This window comes from Lacerta agilis, chromosome 8, assembly GCF_009819535.1.
Source record: "Lacerta agilis isolate rLacAgi1 chromosome 8, rLacAgi1.pri, whole genome shotgun sequence".
Classification (NCBI taxonomy): Eukaryota; Metazoa; Chordata; class Lepidosauria; order Squamata; family Lacertidae; genus Lacerta; species Lacerta agilis.
Genome location: NC_046319.1, coordinates 15,073,207 through 15,089,878, shown reverse-complemented (window position 1 = coordinate 15,089,878; position 16,672 = coordinate 15,073,207). Strand labels below are relative to the sequence as shown.

Genomic DNA, 16,672 nt, shown 5'->3' with positions numbered 1-16,672 from the left:
AGCTGCGAACACACCATACAGTTAAGGAACATCTCACCCACTGCATTAATACTGGCACCTGTAGTTCATTAAGGGTGCTGGGAATTGTAGATTGGTGAGGGGGTAAACTACAGCTCCCAGGATTCCTTTGGGGATGGGATACACTTTAAATGTATGGTGTGTATGCAGCCTAAGTGAAGGCAGACATTCACCTCTTTAGTAATCTCCTAATCTGAGAGACTTGCATTTTTTTCAGACCTGAAGCTGTTTTTGCCAAACATTGGAGGAGACCTTTCTCTCTTCTTCTTCTTCCTCTCCTCCTCCTCCTCCTCCTCCTCCTCTCTCTCTCTCTCCCCCCCCCCCACCCATTTGAAAGAGCGCGGTGCTGACTTGGTAAATAGAGGAAGTGGAATTGAACTCAATTATTCCAGGCACAGCCAAGGCTCCGGCAAGACGCCTCCATCTGCAGCCGGAGAAGCAAGCGTCTCCGAAGGGATCTGGCAGTAACAGCCAACTGGTTCCAAATGATGCACTTCCTCCTTCCAGAGGCCAGCCAAGGATAGCAGCTCGGCCGAGTAGATGGAACGGAGGAGAGCTTCCTCCTCTGTACTCAACTGGGCAGCTTGAATCTCAGCGCTTTGGCTCTGCAACAGGGCAATCGCTCCGGACCCACAGGAAAAATAGGGCAGTGCTCTGATCCAACTCTTTCATGGGACCAGAAGCCGTTTTCCAGAGGGGCTTTTCCAGCCTCCAATTCCAGGGCTGGCTTCTCTTGCCAACTTTTTAACCAAGCCTGATAGAACAAAAAACCTGGTTTTGCTCAAGACACAGAGAAACCGTTCAATGGCAAAGCACCAGCTCTGGCTCCGCCTACTGTTGGCCTCCCTTTCTTCTCCCACCACTACTTCCAGCACCCATTGGCTGCCAATGGGCAGGTGAAACAAACTTTCTCCATACTAGGACAGCTCCTGCACTGACCGAAATAACTCTTCTTCCCAGTCTAGGTTGCCTCCGGTCTAGTCAGCATTTTGTGGGAGGGCTCAGGCATAAACCAGAACAAAACCAGACCAACTAAGTTTGTTTTGGTATGAGCTTTCGTGTGCTTGCACACTTCAGATACACACGCACGAAAGCTCATACCAAGAGCAAACTTAGTTGGTCTCTAAGGTGCTACTGGAAGGAATTTTTTTATTTTGACTATTGCAGACCAACACGGCTACCTACCTGAAACTGGCATAAACCAGGTTTGCCTAACTATTCGGATAAAGTACTGTTGCCCCAGGGCAACAAATACACCTAGAAACACACACACAAGGCAGAGTTTTGTGGTTACAGAAGTGATGAGGAAGTATCTGGAACCTCCGCATAACCTATGTCAAATAAACTCTACATATAGGTTCAGGGGAAGAGCACTTCTGGCCTGGACAATTATAGAGTTCTGGATGGCACCTCAGTGTAGCTCCCAGAACTGGATGAAGGGCAGACTAGGAGGAATCATGCTCAGAACAGCAACTCATGCAGATTCCCATCAGGCACCCTCTTTCCCTCAGCTGGGAAAGACTCGCAGTTTGAAATTCTGGATAGCTGTTGCCAGTCAGTGTAGATGGAGATCTGATAGACCAATGGATAAAGCAGCTTCCTGTCATCAGGTGCCCATGGCAAGTGATTCAAATTATTTCATTTGCCATGAAGGAAAATATTTCTTCTTCTTCTTGAGGAAGAGGCACTCCCCAACACATTTTTTTTGGTGTGCCAACTCTCCCCTGAGCTCGCCTGTAAGAATCCACAAGTATTTTCCACACAGCCACACAAACACAGCCCCTGCCAAAATATTTATCTCAAGACAGTTCATCCTCCCTTTCGCAGTCACCAGGAAAACACACAGAGAGAATGTCTGCTGGCGTAAAAAATTCTGAGCTGAAGGATTGGGGGGGGGGCAGGAGACAGAGTGATTTATTGGCAGTTACTGGTGGTGGGGGGGGGGGCAAGAAAGAGGAGATGCCTGATTTTGCCAAAATAAACAAGAACTGGTCAAAGCTCTGTGAGGACAAACAGCCACAGCGTGCAGAGACCCAAAAAAATATGCCTGGTTCAGCTGACCAACCCTCCTTTCAGGAGGAGTGCATTTCTCTCTCAAACTCCCCCTTTTCACTACTCTCCTCTCACAGACTCCAGTTAAATAGGAACAACTGACCCATGCCCATGGGGGGCGAGTGGGGGGGGTATATCCAGGGATACTGAGAAGGCTTGCTAGTTTGGTGCCTTAAAGCCCAAATTCTTACTCAACCTCGTGCCCTCCAGCTGCTTTGGACAAAAACTACTAAGGAACACAGGAAAAAATCAAATCATGTTTGTCTATGTAGCTTGGTACAGTCTACACTGGCTGCTAGGGGCTTGCCAGGGTTTTAGGCAAGGGATGTCTCTCCTGGAGATGCTAGGGAGTGAAGCTGGGACTTTCTGCACACAATGCAGACTCTCTGCCATTGTGCTGTGGCCTGTCCCTTAAGACACAGATGCAAAGCAAGCTGCCTTTTACTGAGATAGGCCATTGGTCTATCTAACTCTTTGCAGCGTACACTGACTGGCAGTGAACCTGGGGTCTTCTGTATGCAAACAGATGCTCTTATCACTGAGCTGTGGATGAGAGTTGTGGTCCAAAACAGTGGAAAAGCACCTGGAAGCCTGCCTCTTAAACAACCCAGCATTCTGCAAATAAAGAGGCGATTATTCTATTCCCATCAGGTCAGGCTCCTGATTTTAATTGGGGAGGGGGGGTTGGCATTGGCACCTTGAACAGGCCCACCTCCTTGCCGCTGCTCTCGGCCTCTGGGCCAAATCGGCACCACTACCCACAAGGAGAAAGGCAAGGCAACTCCCCGCTGACGTCTTCTTCCCCTTTCGTCTCACATGCTTCATGCTCAGCTTCCCAGGATTTGGGCTCAGAGGACTCCTTTGAACAGCTTCGTTAATTAATTCCTCACAGCTCTCACACCCAGTTCTCTCAAGGGATGCCAGTATGTGCGGGCAGAAGGAAGAAGTTTCAAAGCATCTCTCTCTGGCCCCACAAGATGCGGAGAATACAGGAAGGGCCCCGCTAGACCACAGACACTGGCCCCAGACTGGCAACCGGTTTCCCACAGTGGACATGAGCAAAATCCATCGCCCTCTCCCGCTCGCCATCCCCAGCAATTAGTGCATAGGAAGAGAGAGGGAGCTGCCTTATACAGAGTCAGGCCACTGGTCCACCAAGCCCAGCGTTTTCTACACTGACTGGCAGCAGCTATCCAGGGTTCCAGGCAGAGAATCTCTCCCAGTCCTACCTGAAGATGCTGGAGATTGAACCCGGAACCTTTTGCCACAGTTCTTCCCTGAAGATGTAGCAAGACAGGGTGCTGTCTATTCTGGCAGCTGGTCCATCGAGCTCAGTATTGCCTACCCTGACTGGCAGTGGCTCTCTGGGGTTTCAAGCAAGGGACATGCTCAGCCTTACCCAGGGATGGAACCTGGGACCTTCAGCATGTGAAGCAGATGTTCTTAGCACTGAGCTACAGCTCATGACGTTGCTAATACTGGCTAGAATTCAAGCTATGGTAATAGTTGTGTGGTTCAAGGGGCTTATAATGGATCATGGGAACTGCTTGCCACGCAGGGCCAGGTTACAAGGGAGCAAGTGTGGTTACCCAGCAAAGGATGGCTCATTAAGGCAAGTGCGATGCTGCCGCACCAAATTCAGTCTACCCTCAACCAGCGGCCCCACCTGCCTGCCTTCTTGCGGGTGGTAATGGACTCAGCAGGGAAGAGGAGCCTGTCATTGGCTATGGCTCCACCTACTGCAGGGAGCCCGGCCTTCCACCCCACATAGCACCAGTCACCATTGCTTTGGAGGTGGGGCTTACGCTGGCTAATTTCTGCAAGGTGGCGAGATTCCTCCCCTCTCCCACCAATGTGGGTCCAAGAGGCCAAACAAGCCACAAAGACCAGGCACCTTCGGGCCCCCCGCATGGGGCCCATGCCACTGACCCACACAGAGAGCCAGGACGGGGGCTTAATCCATCTTGTTATTTCTTCCCCTGCCCTGCCGAGAGCTGGGAGAGGTCACCAAACGGGCCCTGGAAGGCTGGCGTTAATTGCTCTCCAGACTGCAGATCGATAGGAAGATTTTAGCTGCTTGCTGGCTCCATCCTTCACCTTTTCCAGAGGACAGGGCCGGCCGGCGGGCAAGTGGGCGGGGGGGGGGGGTGTATGAGAGAAGAGGTGCGCAGCTGAAACAAGATGAGGTCATTTTGGCAGCGGCTGGGGTTTTCATAAGGCAGCTTGGGGAATTGACCCGGCAATCGACTGCCGTGTCGATAATTTTCTGTCACTGGGGATAGAAAATGGCTCTGCGCCTCCAAAGTGCCGGAGGAGCCTGGCTCGTCCCCCCCCCCAGCCTGCTCCAACACCACCACTTCTCCCCCTCCCTGGAAAGCAGCCAGCCTCGTTCAGAGCCTCCTGGATCATTTGCGGATATTAAATCTCTACCCTTTCCCCTTTCTGCCCTCCATCTTCCCGTCAGCCGCTATCTGGATCTTCCTGCTTGCATTATCTAGCTTTCATCCCCGGCACGAAGGCAAGGCCATGTGTGTACACACACACACACACACACACTGTCTCTTGGGGAATGCATCACTATGAACACAGAAAGCAGCTCTCTACCAAGTCAGACCATTGGTCTGCCTAGAGCAGTACCGTCTACACTGACTGGCAGCAGCTCTCCAGGGTTTCAGACACAGATCTCTCCCAGCTCAACCTGATGATACTGCATCTCTGCTCTGCCATTGAATTACAGCCTCCCCAAGAAGAGTTGGCTTGCATGTGTGAACAAGCCACCGGTGATAAAACTGCCTTACCACCCTGTGCACAAACCTTTTTCAACAGACACAGTGGCAGATTCAGGGAAATGTGGAGAATCAAGAGTGAAGGCATAGGCCCAAGGAGCAAGGCTGGATGAAAGCGCTTTGGGGGCCCAAAATAAGGAACCTCTTCCTTATTGCATTGCAGGGGGTGGGACTAGATGTCCCCGAAGGTCCCTTCCAACTCTAAAATTCTATGATTCTATTATCCCGCCCCCCCCCAAGCAACACATCAAACAAGGTATCACAAAATTAGTCTTGCGGCATCTTTTTAAAAATTATATGCGGATGAGCCCTATTAAGCTTAAGACTTTCTGAAATTAATGGACCAAAGCTAGTCATGTCCGTTAATTTCAGTGGGTGTACTCTTGAGGCATGGTGGGTGCAACCCTTATCAATTTATTATAAGGTTTTGTTAATGATGAAAAAAAACCCAAAACTTCTGAGCATGCAAAGTTTCATTGCAACTCTCACCAGAACAAACACAAAAACCATTTTGCTGAAAAGAAAATACTCTGTGCACAACAGCCATCTTCAAACATCTTAAGGCAGGCTTCCTCAACCTTGGCCCTCCAGATGTTTTGAGACTACAATTCCCAGCATCCCTGACCACTGGTCCTGCTAGCTAGGGATCATGGGAGTTGTAGGCCAAAAACATCTGGAAGGCAGAGGTTGAGGAAGCCTGTCTTAAGGGGTGTCACATGGAAGATGGAGCAAGCTTGTTTTCTCCTATTCCAGAGGCCAGGACTCGAACCAATGGATTCAAGTTACAAGAAAGGAGATTCCGACTAAACATCAGGCCCATCTTTCTGATGGCAAGAGCTGTTGGACAGTAGAACAGACTCCCATAAGAGGTGGTGGGTTCTCCTTTCTTAAGTTTTTTAAAGCAGAGGTTGGATGGCCATGTGCCATGGATGCTTTAGTGAAGATTCCTGCAATGCAGGGGGTTGGGCTATGATTCTATGTGCCATTTTAGTTTTCAGTCACTTAACCCACCACTGTTTTTCCTCACTTCCCAGCTTGGCCCAGCATAACCTACCTCTCATAGGTGCTGTGAAACAAGTGTCCCTTAATGAGCCCAAGAAGAACCCAAAAGCTCTGCCCTAGTAACAATTACCATGCTGTTTTTTCTCTCCACACCATACATTTAAAGTGCATGGCTTCCTCCAAAGAATTCTGGGAATTGTAGCTTAGTACTCACAGAAATACAATTCCCAACACCCTTGACAGGTGGGGATTTTTTTGGGGGGGGGAGTAATGTGCTTTAAATGTCTGGTGTGGACATCAGACTGAGCTACAGTTCTAGCAGCAGTTGTTTTCCTGCCCTATGTCCCAGCTGCACAAACCTCACGGTACACCAAAAAGGCAAAACCAGGAACGTCCAAATCACAAATAGCCATTCAAAGCCCCCCAACTGAAACACACTTTGAAAACACAGCCGAGGGGTTAAAGGAACTGATATGGCCAAGAAAAAGCTACATCAGGGCTTGGAGAAGCACCTCCTCTCACTCGCCCCTGCCCATCTGGGACCCATGCCCTGCTCTGCACGCTCTTAAAAACCCACATTTCCCTTTTAATCAGCCAGTAAGGAAACGTTCTTGCCAAGCAGCCTCATCTGTTGAGGTGGCTGGGGATATTCCATCACACCCAACCATCTGTCAGGAAGAAATCACTCCTTTCTGCCCCGCCTTTGGTGGCGAGTGCCGGCGGGCTTGCCTTGACCCGCTGAGCTCCTCTTGAAAGGAGAACGGTTCCATCACCCAAGTGGCTTGCATAGCCTCCATCTCTTCTCCCCAAAGCAGCTCCCTCCTCCTCCCCCCTCCCCAGCCCCCACCAACCCACTTCAGTTCATGTTCCCTCTTTCTTTCCCTGGTTGAACATGCTAGGTAGCAAACAGGAGGAAGGAAAAGCAGAGGCTTTGAAAACAAGCCTGAAAGTTTCACTCATTCACATGAAATGGCATTCCCCAATCTGGTGCCCTCCAGCTGTTTAGCACTAGAACTCTCATCAACCAAAGCCAGAACAGCTGCTTTGAAACATGGAAACGCCCATGCCTGGGAGGTGTACAAGTGCTCCTAACCGCAGGAGAAAGTTCCAAAGGCAATTGTGCACACAAAATACTCTGGGTGCAAACACTGAGATGGTTAAGAAGCATTCTGATAGGACTAAAAAGGTGCCCCCAAATCCAGCTCAACTATACTTAAGTCATGCCTTGTGAACAGCCCTGAGATCTTTCGATGAAGGGCAGTATGTATATCTTAACAACAACACCTTTACCTATTCCTTTCCAAGTCCTGAAAAGCCCATAATCATTTTTGTGGGTCCTTCTCTGTCACCTGCCCAGCAATTTATCAACAACTGTCCTGTAGGAGGGTTTTCCAAGCAACGCTAGGCTGACCTTTCAAGACCAAAAGGGCAATGAAATCGCATTGCAACCCACTCAACCACACCTCACCTGCCAAGCATCAACTAGAGTTGGATGTGCGCACAAACAACAGCGGACATCAGGGGGGATTCTGGAACAAAAGGGCCGTAAGCCCAGCAGCCAGCGCATCTGCTTTGCATGCACCAGGCCCCTGGTTCAGTCCCTGGCATCTCCAGGTAGGGTTAAGAAGGTCCCCTGCCTGAAATCATGAGAGCTGCTGCCAGTCAGCATAGGCAACACTGAGATAGATGGACCAAGGGTCTGGCTCAATATAAGGCAGCTTCATACATTACTGAACAGTATTTATTGTGTTAATGAATTTGCTGTTCTTTGCTTTATATGCTATTGTTTTTGATATTGCAGCGTTTGCATTTTTTTTTTAATGCTACTGTGAGCAGCTTTCAACATTTGTTGTTGGAAAAGCAGACTACAAATATCAACTCAACTCAACTCAGCTAGGTCCATAGAGATGTTTAGGGTTTAGGGTCGCAAAGCTGGCCCAAGGTATCTCTTCCCCGCCAGCAAAAGATACAAATGGTCTCCCCCCTGCCCAGTACAAAAATCAGCCACATATTAAATAAATTATAACATTTAACAACACTTTTTAGCACCTCACAGATAGGAGGGTGTAGAATTGGGTGGAAGTCAGCCTGTTCAAAAGGCCTGGAAAGGTCATTGCTGTTGTTATTATTATTAGTCACTTTTCTTACAGAGTGACCCAAAGGGACTTACATTAAAAGCCATTAAGAACAACCAAATTAAAAACAAACAAACCCTAAAACGTGAGAAGAGCCCTCCTGGATCAGGTCAATGGCCCTTCTACTCCAGCTTCCTGTTCTCACAGTGGGCAACTGGAGGCGCGTTGTAGGAAGCCTGCAAGCAGAACCCAAGCGCAAGAGCAGTTTCACTGCACCTGCGGTTTCCAGCAACTGGTATTTAGAGCCATTACTGCCTCCGACTGTGGAGCCAGAGCATAGCCATCGTGGCTGTTAGCCATTGATAGACGTGTTTTTAATCCATGAATTAAAAACACAGCCATACAGGTAAAAGGCAGGATTTACAGAGCCCAAATAGGTCACAATGCCACCGTCAGAAACAATAACAAGGAAAGAAATACAACAGTAATATGAGAACAAAGGTTCTTATAATCAAACAAATCAGGAGCAAAGAGAAGCCTGCTCCTCTTTAATTAAAAAATGTATCGGATCACCTTTCTTGGCTAGAGCAGAACCACAGCTTATGCGTAGTCAGAGACCCTTTAAGAAAGAGGAAATATTGGGCTGGTGGGTGGTGTATGTTAAAAGAAGGGGGAGAGAAGGGGTTCTCCACAGAGCCCACTCCAAATCCGCAATCCAAGGCCATATCCACACAATATATTTAAAGCATTTTTGTGCCACTTTTAGCAACTACAGACAATTCTGGGAACTGTAGTTTATTAATGGTGTTGGGAGTTGGGAAGTCAGCGAAGCTCAACACCTTTATCAGACTACAGTTCCCAGGATTCTGTAAGGGGAATCATGAATTTTAAAGGAGTGCAAATGCTTTCAGCACATGGTACGGCTGTGAACCAAACTCTGCAAATGAAGGCACCCTCCACCTGAAAATTCTGCACGCTCCCAACGTCTGCTTGCGTTCTTAAAGTACCAATTCCACAGACAACCGTCGCCACCACCTACCTGTGTGGAAATAGGGGCTCATGGTGTACGGAAAGCCAAATGGCAGTGGCTGCGGAGGTGGAAGTGAGGCTGGTGGGAGGTATTTTGCCTCGGTTTTGTTGATGACTGGGCCGAGGAGGTGGCTGGGTGACTCGGCGCTGGAGGAGCTGCAGGGGGCGCTCTGGCTGGCAGATAAATCACCCAGTTCCTTGGCGCCATCGCAGGCTTTCGCTGCCTCTTTGCATTCCTTCAGCTCGCCAGCCAGGCTGCTGCTCTCGGCCTTTGTGCTGTCCAGCTTCTCCTCGCTCACGTCGGCGTCGCTCTCAGAGTCCTTCATCTCCTCATCGTTGCCGTCTGGGGGGCGGCTCTCGGACAGCTCTTTGGATTCGCTCTGGCCAGGTGCCTCGGCCCGGTGGTGTGTGGACTTCCGGCTCCCCCTCCGGCTCCCTTGTTCCTTGGGCGGGGTGGTGGAGGCGCTGGGGACCCCGTGGTTGAGCGACAGGAGTGGGGTGTTGTTATGGCGGAGCACCAACATGGCGTTCCTCCGTGAGAGCTCATCGCGGAGCGGGTGCCCCTCGGGAATGTCGTGGACGTTGCGCAGGGCTGGGTGGTCCGGCGGCAGGCCCGGGTGCAAGCTCATCGGGTCGCTGGCCAGGAGCCGCTGGCGGTGGAGGTTCTCCAACTCCTTCTGGCGGATGATCTCCGCTGACATCTCAAGCCTAAATGGATGAAGGCAAATGGTTGAGATGGGAGGAACTGAGAGGCTCAGGGTCAGAGTCCTACCTCTCTGCCACAGACCTGTCATGCAGCCGTGGGTAAACTACTCCCTCTTGTCTCCAAATTGCAGTGTCCCACAATTAAAATGGGGGGTGAAAGTGATCTACCTTGCAGGGTTGTTGAGGGGAGGGGGGGAAACCAATCTGAATACAAATGGAGTGTGATATTTGCACAAACTCAAAGCACTACATCACCTGAGGCCCTTCTTCATGTGCCTCCTCCACGAGAGGTCCGGTGGTTGGCAACACAAGAATGGGCCTTTTCTATGGTGGCTCCCCATTTGTGGAATGCTCTCTCCAGAGAGGCTTGCCTGGCGCCATTGAAACGTATTTTCAGGCGGCAGGCAAAAACCAGGTCTTTGGCTGATTAACATTCTATGGCTTTTAAAATGTGTTTGGGGGGTGTTATTGGTTTGTTTTTGTTTTATTGTGTATTTTGTGTTCTCACTTGTATTTTTCTGTTGCGGTCTACCCTGCATTCTCCAGATGAAAGGCAGTATACAAAGAAGCAACAGAACGTGAAACAAATAGCAGCGGTTCAGCAATGCATATTGGGTGTATCTACTCAGAGCAGACCCACTGAAATTAATGGGCCCAACTGAGTAACATCCATTATTTTCAATGGGCCTACCAACCCTTGGAAGCGAGTTTTATCCATCCCCCCTTCCGGCAATATTTTCCCACCCTGACATCCTTGCATCACCCAGGCAGTTCTGCTGCCCCCTCCCTGCTTCCAATTGGAAAGGGGAAGCTGGAGTCTAACGTGGGAGAAACAAAGTGGGGGGGGGGCACTGCCGGGCAAATTGCAACGCTTTCCAAAACTCTCACATCCCAGGGAGATTCCCCAGCCTCCCATCTCTCCCCCTTAAGGGGAAGGGAGGTTGTCCGTGAGAGAGCCCTTGGAAAGGAACGATGATAAACGTGTCTGGCACGGCCTCCAACTCTTTGGCTCAATGAAGCGTACCAGCTAATCTCTCCTTCTCAAAGGATATGCATGGGAGATCAGGGATTAATTCATGGCCAAGGCCCCCACCTAGCTAGAACAGGGGTCAGCAACCTTTTTCAGTCATGGGCCAGTCCACCATCCCTCAGACCATGTGGTGGGCCAGACTATTATTTTTTTTGGGGGGGGGGGAATGAACGAATTCCTATGCCCCACAAATAACCTAGAGATGCATTTTAAATAAAAGAACACATTCTACTCATGTAAAAACACACTGATTTCCGGACCGTCCGCAGGCCGGATTGAGAAGGCGATTGGGCCGCATCTGGCCCCCGGGCCTTAAGTTGCTTACCCCTGAGCTAGAAGAAAGGGAGTGGGTTTCCTCCTTCTCCCCCCTCCCCCCCAAGCTGTCTTATACAGAGTCAGATCCTTGGTCCACTTACTTCAGTGCTGCCTACACTGACCAGCAGTGGCTCTCCTGGGTGTCAGGAAGGGGGTGCTTTTCAGCCATACATGGAGCTGCCAGGGCTTGAGCCTGGGACCCTTCTGCATGCAAAACAGCTGATCTACCACTGAACTACAGCCCTTCCCTCCCGACACCTAAGTCAGGCCATTGGCCCCATTTAACTCAGCACTGTCTACACCGACTGGTAGCAGCTCTCCAGGCAGGGGTCTCTCCTGACCCAACCTGGAGATACCAGGGATTAAATTTGGGACCTTCTATATGTAGAGAGGATGCTCTCCCACTGAGCTGGGGCCCATCTCCATCAACTGTGTGCTTCTAACCTGGCAAGGTTCTGCTTCCTCAGCATCTCTTGTTGTCTTGCAAACATCTCCGCTTGGGCTGGCTGTAGAAACCCGTAACCTGTGAGAGGGAGGGAGGGGAAAGACCTGGAGGTTAACACAAATGCATGGTTGTTCAGAAATACTAATGTAGTGTTAAATTCAGAAGTATACCATCCCTTCACGATAGTCAATCAATAATAATAATAATTAGGGATGCATTGCAACAACTAATGCTGATCTCCATGTGCTGCATTTCAGCTAGATCTATTATTTTCTGTGCATGTACATGGACAAATGATTTGGAGTGCTCCAATAACTTCTTTCAGAGTGACTTGAACTGTGTTTTCCCCAAAGCTCCATTTCACATAATAAAATTTGCTCACCCTTCCCTTGAAAATGAAGCCCCTTGTTTGCAGTATCCCTAACTGCTTAGCTTCGGAGAAGTTTCCCAAACTTGTATCTTCACTTGTTTTTGGACTACAACTCCCATCATCCCTAGCAAGCAGGACCAGAGGTCAGGCATGATGTTAATTGTAGTCCAGAAACAGCTAAAGACCCAAATCTGGGAAACCCTACTTTGGAGCATATTGAACAACAATTCCCTGGTGTTCTTCTGACGTGCCTTCTCCAGAATGACCCTAGGAGTCGATCTCCACTGGCTTACTCAACTTTCACTCTGACTGGCTCCAAATCAGCACAAAGGATTAGAAGACTTCTTATCAGTGGCTAAAAAGCTCTCCTTTTCATGCTGACTGGATGTGCTAAAGACGCTAGGGACAGAGACCCTGCAGCAGAAATAGTAACAGGTCTTTTATCTCTCCACACTCCAGAACCCTGGACCACTGCACTCAAATCCAGCCTTTTGACGATTCAGTCCTGTTCCTAGGCCTCTCTCAGCCCTGCTCCCTAATATCCTGTTGGGGATGCAAGGGGCTAGCACCTTGGATTGTTTGCATTCAAAAGCATGCACTCCACCTCTGCACTATGCCTTCTGACTATGAAGGATGACAGAGGGGGAAATTGGAAACTACTTAATTTGCAATTCCAAAAACAACACACAGGCAGGCAGCTGTGCTTCGAAATCCGTACTTCTCTGAATTTTTGCAATGCAGTTCTCCAGACAAGTCATACGCACAAAGGCACATATATTAAGGGAACGTTTGAATGAAAATGAATATATTAGCAAAAATATATTGATACAAAAATGTGTGTGCTAGGCAAAAACACATACAAAGAATGTGTAAGTTGCACAGAAAAATGCTGACAAATTTTCATGAGGACTTTTTATTTTTTAAGAGAAAAATATTGCAAACGGATGTGGAAGTCTGAAATTAGAACCGAAAAAAGTGAGAGATGGAAGGTTGTAGCCAACGCCAGTCCTCTTCAACAGGAGACTAACTGAAATTAGTGGCCAATGATTTCACCAGGTCCATCTTGAGTTAAAACTTAGTTGGGATACAAAACCAGAGGAAACTGAAATGCAAAGATTTGTCCATTGCTAAAGGAAGAAGACTAAAACCGCATGCCTCCCTCTCTCCTTGAACATTTTGCTGCATGGCATAATCCTCAGCACAGACAGGAACACTCACCTGGCGTCTGACACAAGGCCGAAGGTACCCCTAAAAAGGGGGGTCTCAAGTGTGGGCCTAATGCAATGTGAGGAGCATTTTGAGGCGACAGAAGAGGAGGTGGGTGGGACATCTCCCTAAAGGGAAAAACAAAACGAAGCAGAGGGAAGTTAAGCACTTTACTTGTGTGTGGGAAGGGGTGAGTGTTGGGCCGCATTCACACCATCACTTTAAACAGCTATGGCCAGGGGCGTCGCTAGGGGGGTGCGGTGGGGGCGGTACGCCCCTGGGCGACAGGGGCGAGAAGCGGCGGGTGGGGGTGACAAGCGGCGGGTGGGGGTGACAAGCGGCAGCCCCTCCCGCCATTCCCAAGCGCTGCCGCTCCCTCCGTCACCCCAGGAGCAACAGCGCACGGCCGAGGGAGCACCCCGTCCGTGCAGCGCTGCTGCTCCCGGGGTGACTGGCAGCGTGGGGAGTGGCAGGAGGGGCCGGCGCTTGTCAGCCCCACGCGCTGCCGCTGGCTCCGTCCCCCCGGGAGCAGCAGCGCACGGTGTGTGCGGTGCTGCTGCTCCTGGGACAACGGAGCGAACGGCGGCACGTGGGGGTGATAAGAGGCAGCCCCTCCCACCATTCCCACGCGCTGCCGCTCCCTCCGTCACCCTGGGAGCGGCAGCGCACGGCCCGACGACGGAGTGCGCCTGCACGCGCACTCTGTCATCGGATCGCCGCTTCCACAGCCTCCTTTTGAGCCGGAGAGCTTAAAAGCGAGCTCTTCGGCTTAAAAGAGGGCTGCAGAAGCGGCGCCGGCACCCCCGGAAACGCCCTGGGGGCGGAGCGTCATGACGGCACAATGTGATGTCACGACGCCCCGCCCCCGGGGCGTTTCCTTTGCCGCCCCGGGTACCGCGGAGCCTTACTCCGCCACTGGCTATGGCTTCCTTCAAAAGATCCTGGGAGGACCTGTAGTTTGTTAAGGGTGCTGAGATTTACGAGGAGGCGCCTCTTCCCTTCATAGTCCTAAGAATTCCCTGGGAAGAGGGATTGTCTGTTCAACTACTGTTTAACCATTCTCAGGTGTTTGCTGGAACAGTTCACAGTGGCATTGCAGAGTCTCCCATCCAGACAGCATAAAACAAGGATGGGGAGCCAACTGCTCCCATCATCCCTGGCCATGCTGGCTGGAGCTGATGGGAGTTGGCGTTCAACAGCATCTGGAGGGCCACAGGATTCCCATCCCGGCAAAAAAGTATCAGGCAGCGCCACTTGGCTTCCTTCCACGCATGGGCTTTCAGAGCACACTCAAGGGAGCCATTTGACTAGCTGCAATGGCTATGTCCCGCCTCCACAGCTGGAGGTAATCTACCCTGAATACCAGTTGCTGTGAATCACAAGCGGGGAGAACTGCTCTTGAGCTCAGGTTCTGCTTGAGGGTTTTCCAGAAGACGACGAAGAAGAAGAAGAAGAAGAGGAGGAGGAGGAGGAGGAGTTTGGATTTGATATCCTGCTTTATCACTACCCGAAGGAGTCTCAAAGCGGCTAACATTCTCCTTTCCCTTCCTCCCCCACAACAAACACTCTGTGAGGTGAGTGGGGCTGAGAGACTTCAGAGAAGTGTGACTAGCCCAAGGTCACCCAGCAGCTGCATGTGGAAGAGCGGGGAAGCGAACCTGGGCAGAGCAACAGGTGAGACTCAACTCAACTCATTTTATTTCGGCTTTAAGCCCATAAACATAACAACCAAAAACAGAAACAGAACATCAGACTGGTTTACAATTACTAACAATAAAATAGCTTAAAAAATACTCAGCTGAGTAGAATATGATAAAAGTTAAATTAAAATTTCAAAAGCAACAGGTGTAATTCTTGTGTTTGCACAGTTGTACGAAAGTCAGAAGTTTACAGAAACAGACACAGACACACCTCTCCATGTTCCAACCAGGAAATCAAGAGACATTACTGTACTGCAGTTCAATGAAAAAACCAGCCATGCAAAAGTCCCTGAGGAGGGTGTGCAGCAGGACTGGTGCGGGGAGTCACCTGGGGAAGATCCTTGAGTGCCAAATTTGGCCCCTGAGCCTGAGGTTCCTCATGCCAAGCAGTTCCTAAACGGAAACCTGCCTATTCTTCAAAATATGCACTTCTCCAAATTTTACTGTTCTGTTTTCCAACAGCAACAAAAGATTCAAAAATGGAATCAACAACAGGTTCTTTTTTCAAATCAACAAATTGCAAAGTAGGGAAGAAATGGGGTAAAATGAATGTAAGTTGTGGGTTGGGGGGGGAATGGGGAAACCGAAAAGAAGTAAGATGGACAGACTCACCCACTGTCAGTCTGGAGGAAAACTAACACCCTACCCATACTAAACAAGGGGGGGGGGACTACTTGATGGAACACAATCTCATCTCACAAGACCATTTATAAATGCATACACACCAGTCAACACACATTCAGAGACCAAGAGAGATAAAAACAGAAGGGGAGAATTTTTCCTTCTAATGAGACTGCACAAATACTACATGTGTGTAGACACACACAAAGAGAGATATAACTGAGTGGATTAAAATTCTCCCCTTCCAAGACCCAGGTCTCCATCCCCTTGTTGTCTCCCCATCTGTCCCTCTCCCCCGGCTTCCAGTCTGTCTCGTCCAGCTCGCTCCCCCCCTGCTCCCCTTCTGTCCATCCCTCCCCACCCCCCCTCTTGCTCCCCCCCCCCACGCCTAGCTTTCAGCTTTTCTCTCCTTCCCTCCCTCCTGAGCTCTCCTCTAAACTAATTGCACAGCTCCCGGTGTCTGGAAGAGAGCCACGGATCGATCCGTCGCTGTTGAAATGTTAATGCTAATCGTATAACGGCTCCGCCAGCGCCTCGCACTTCAGTGGCAGCGCCAATTAATCTCAGGTAACGCGGCGCATGACCTTCGGGGCTCAGCGCCGGGGCAGCAGCCAAGCGATGCTTATGTAATTACACCATGAAGTGTGTAATCACCTGCCCTAATCCCCGAGGCCTCACAATTAGCCGGGGCCCTCGGTCGCCGGGCTGCCAAGTGCGCTGCCACTCCGGACAGCCGAGCGGATGAATAACGGACAATTAAAGCGGCCTGGCGGGGGCCGGGAGGCGCGTCCGCTCAATCGTAATTAGCTGTAATCATGGGGAGACGAGAGCCTGGCAGACGTGCCGCTTGTTTTATAAGAAGCAATTTGGGAAATCAAGTGGCGCTTAACCGTTTTGTGGCCAAGCAGGCACATCCTCTCCCACCCCACCCATCGCTGCCCTCCCGTAAACACTGGCAGCAAGTGTGTGCACGCGTGTGTCTCACAGAGATAAGCACATCCGGCAAGGGCCTGCTGCTCACCCCAACTCCATCTCCCCCTTTCCCATCCCCATCTGTGTGCCTCTTTGCCAAGTGCACCTTCTGCCAGGAACAAGCCTCCGCTTCTATTAGGCCTGTCTTTTGGTTCCATCTGACTCCTCCCACCCTACCGTTTGCCAATGAAACACCTCGCCTCCCGTATCAGAGGAATGCAGGGAGCTGCCTTAGACAGAGTCAGGCTCCTCTGGTTCCACCTAGCTCAATACTGACTACACTGGCAGGAAGTGGGTCTCCAGGGTTCCAGCCATCGGAGATGCCAGGGATTGAACCTGGGACCTT

The 16,672-nt window shown here is 50.3% G+C and overlaps 1 protein-coding gene across 1 annotated transcript in view; it reads right to left on the bottom strand.

Annotated features, from left to right (window-relative positions):
• SAMD11 (sterile alpha motif domain containing 11) overlaps positions 1-16,672 on the bottom strand; it is a 162,547-nt gene that overhangs the window by 11,625 nt on the left and 134,250 nt on the right. Inside the window, 3 exon segments of the mRNA XM_033156273.1 lie at positions 8,973-9,670; positions 11,457-11,535; positions 13,046-13,161. Of these exon segments, the coding sequence (XP_033012164.1) occupies positions 8,973-9,670; positions 11,457-11,535; positions 13,046-13,161 (893 nt within the window).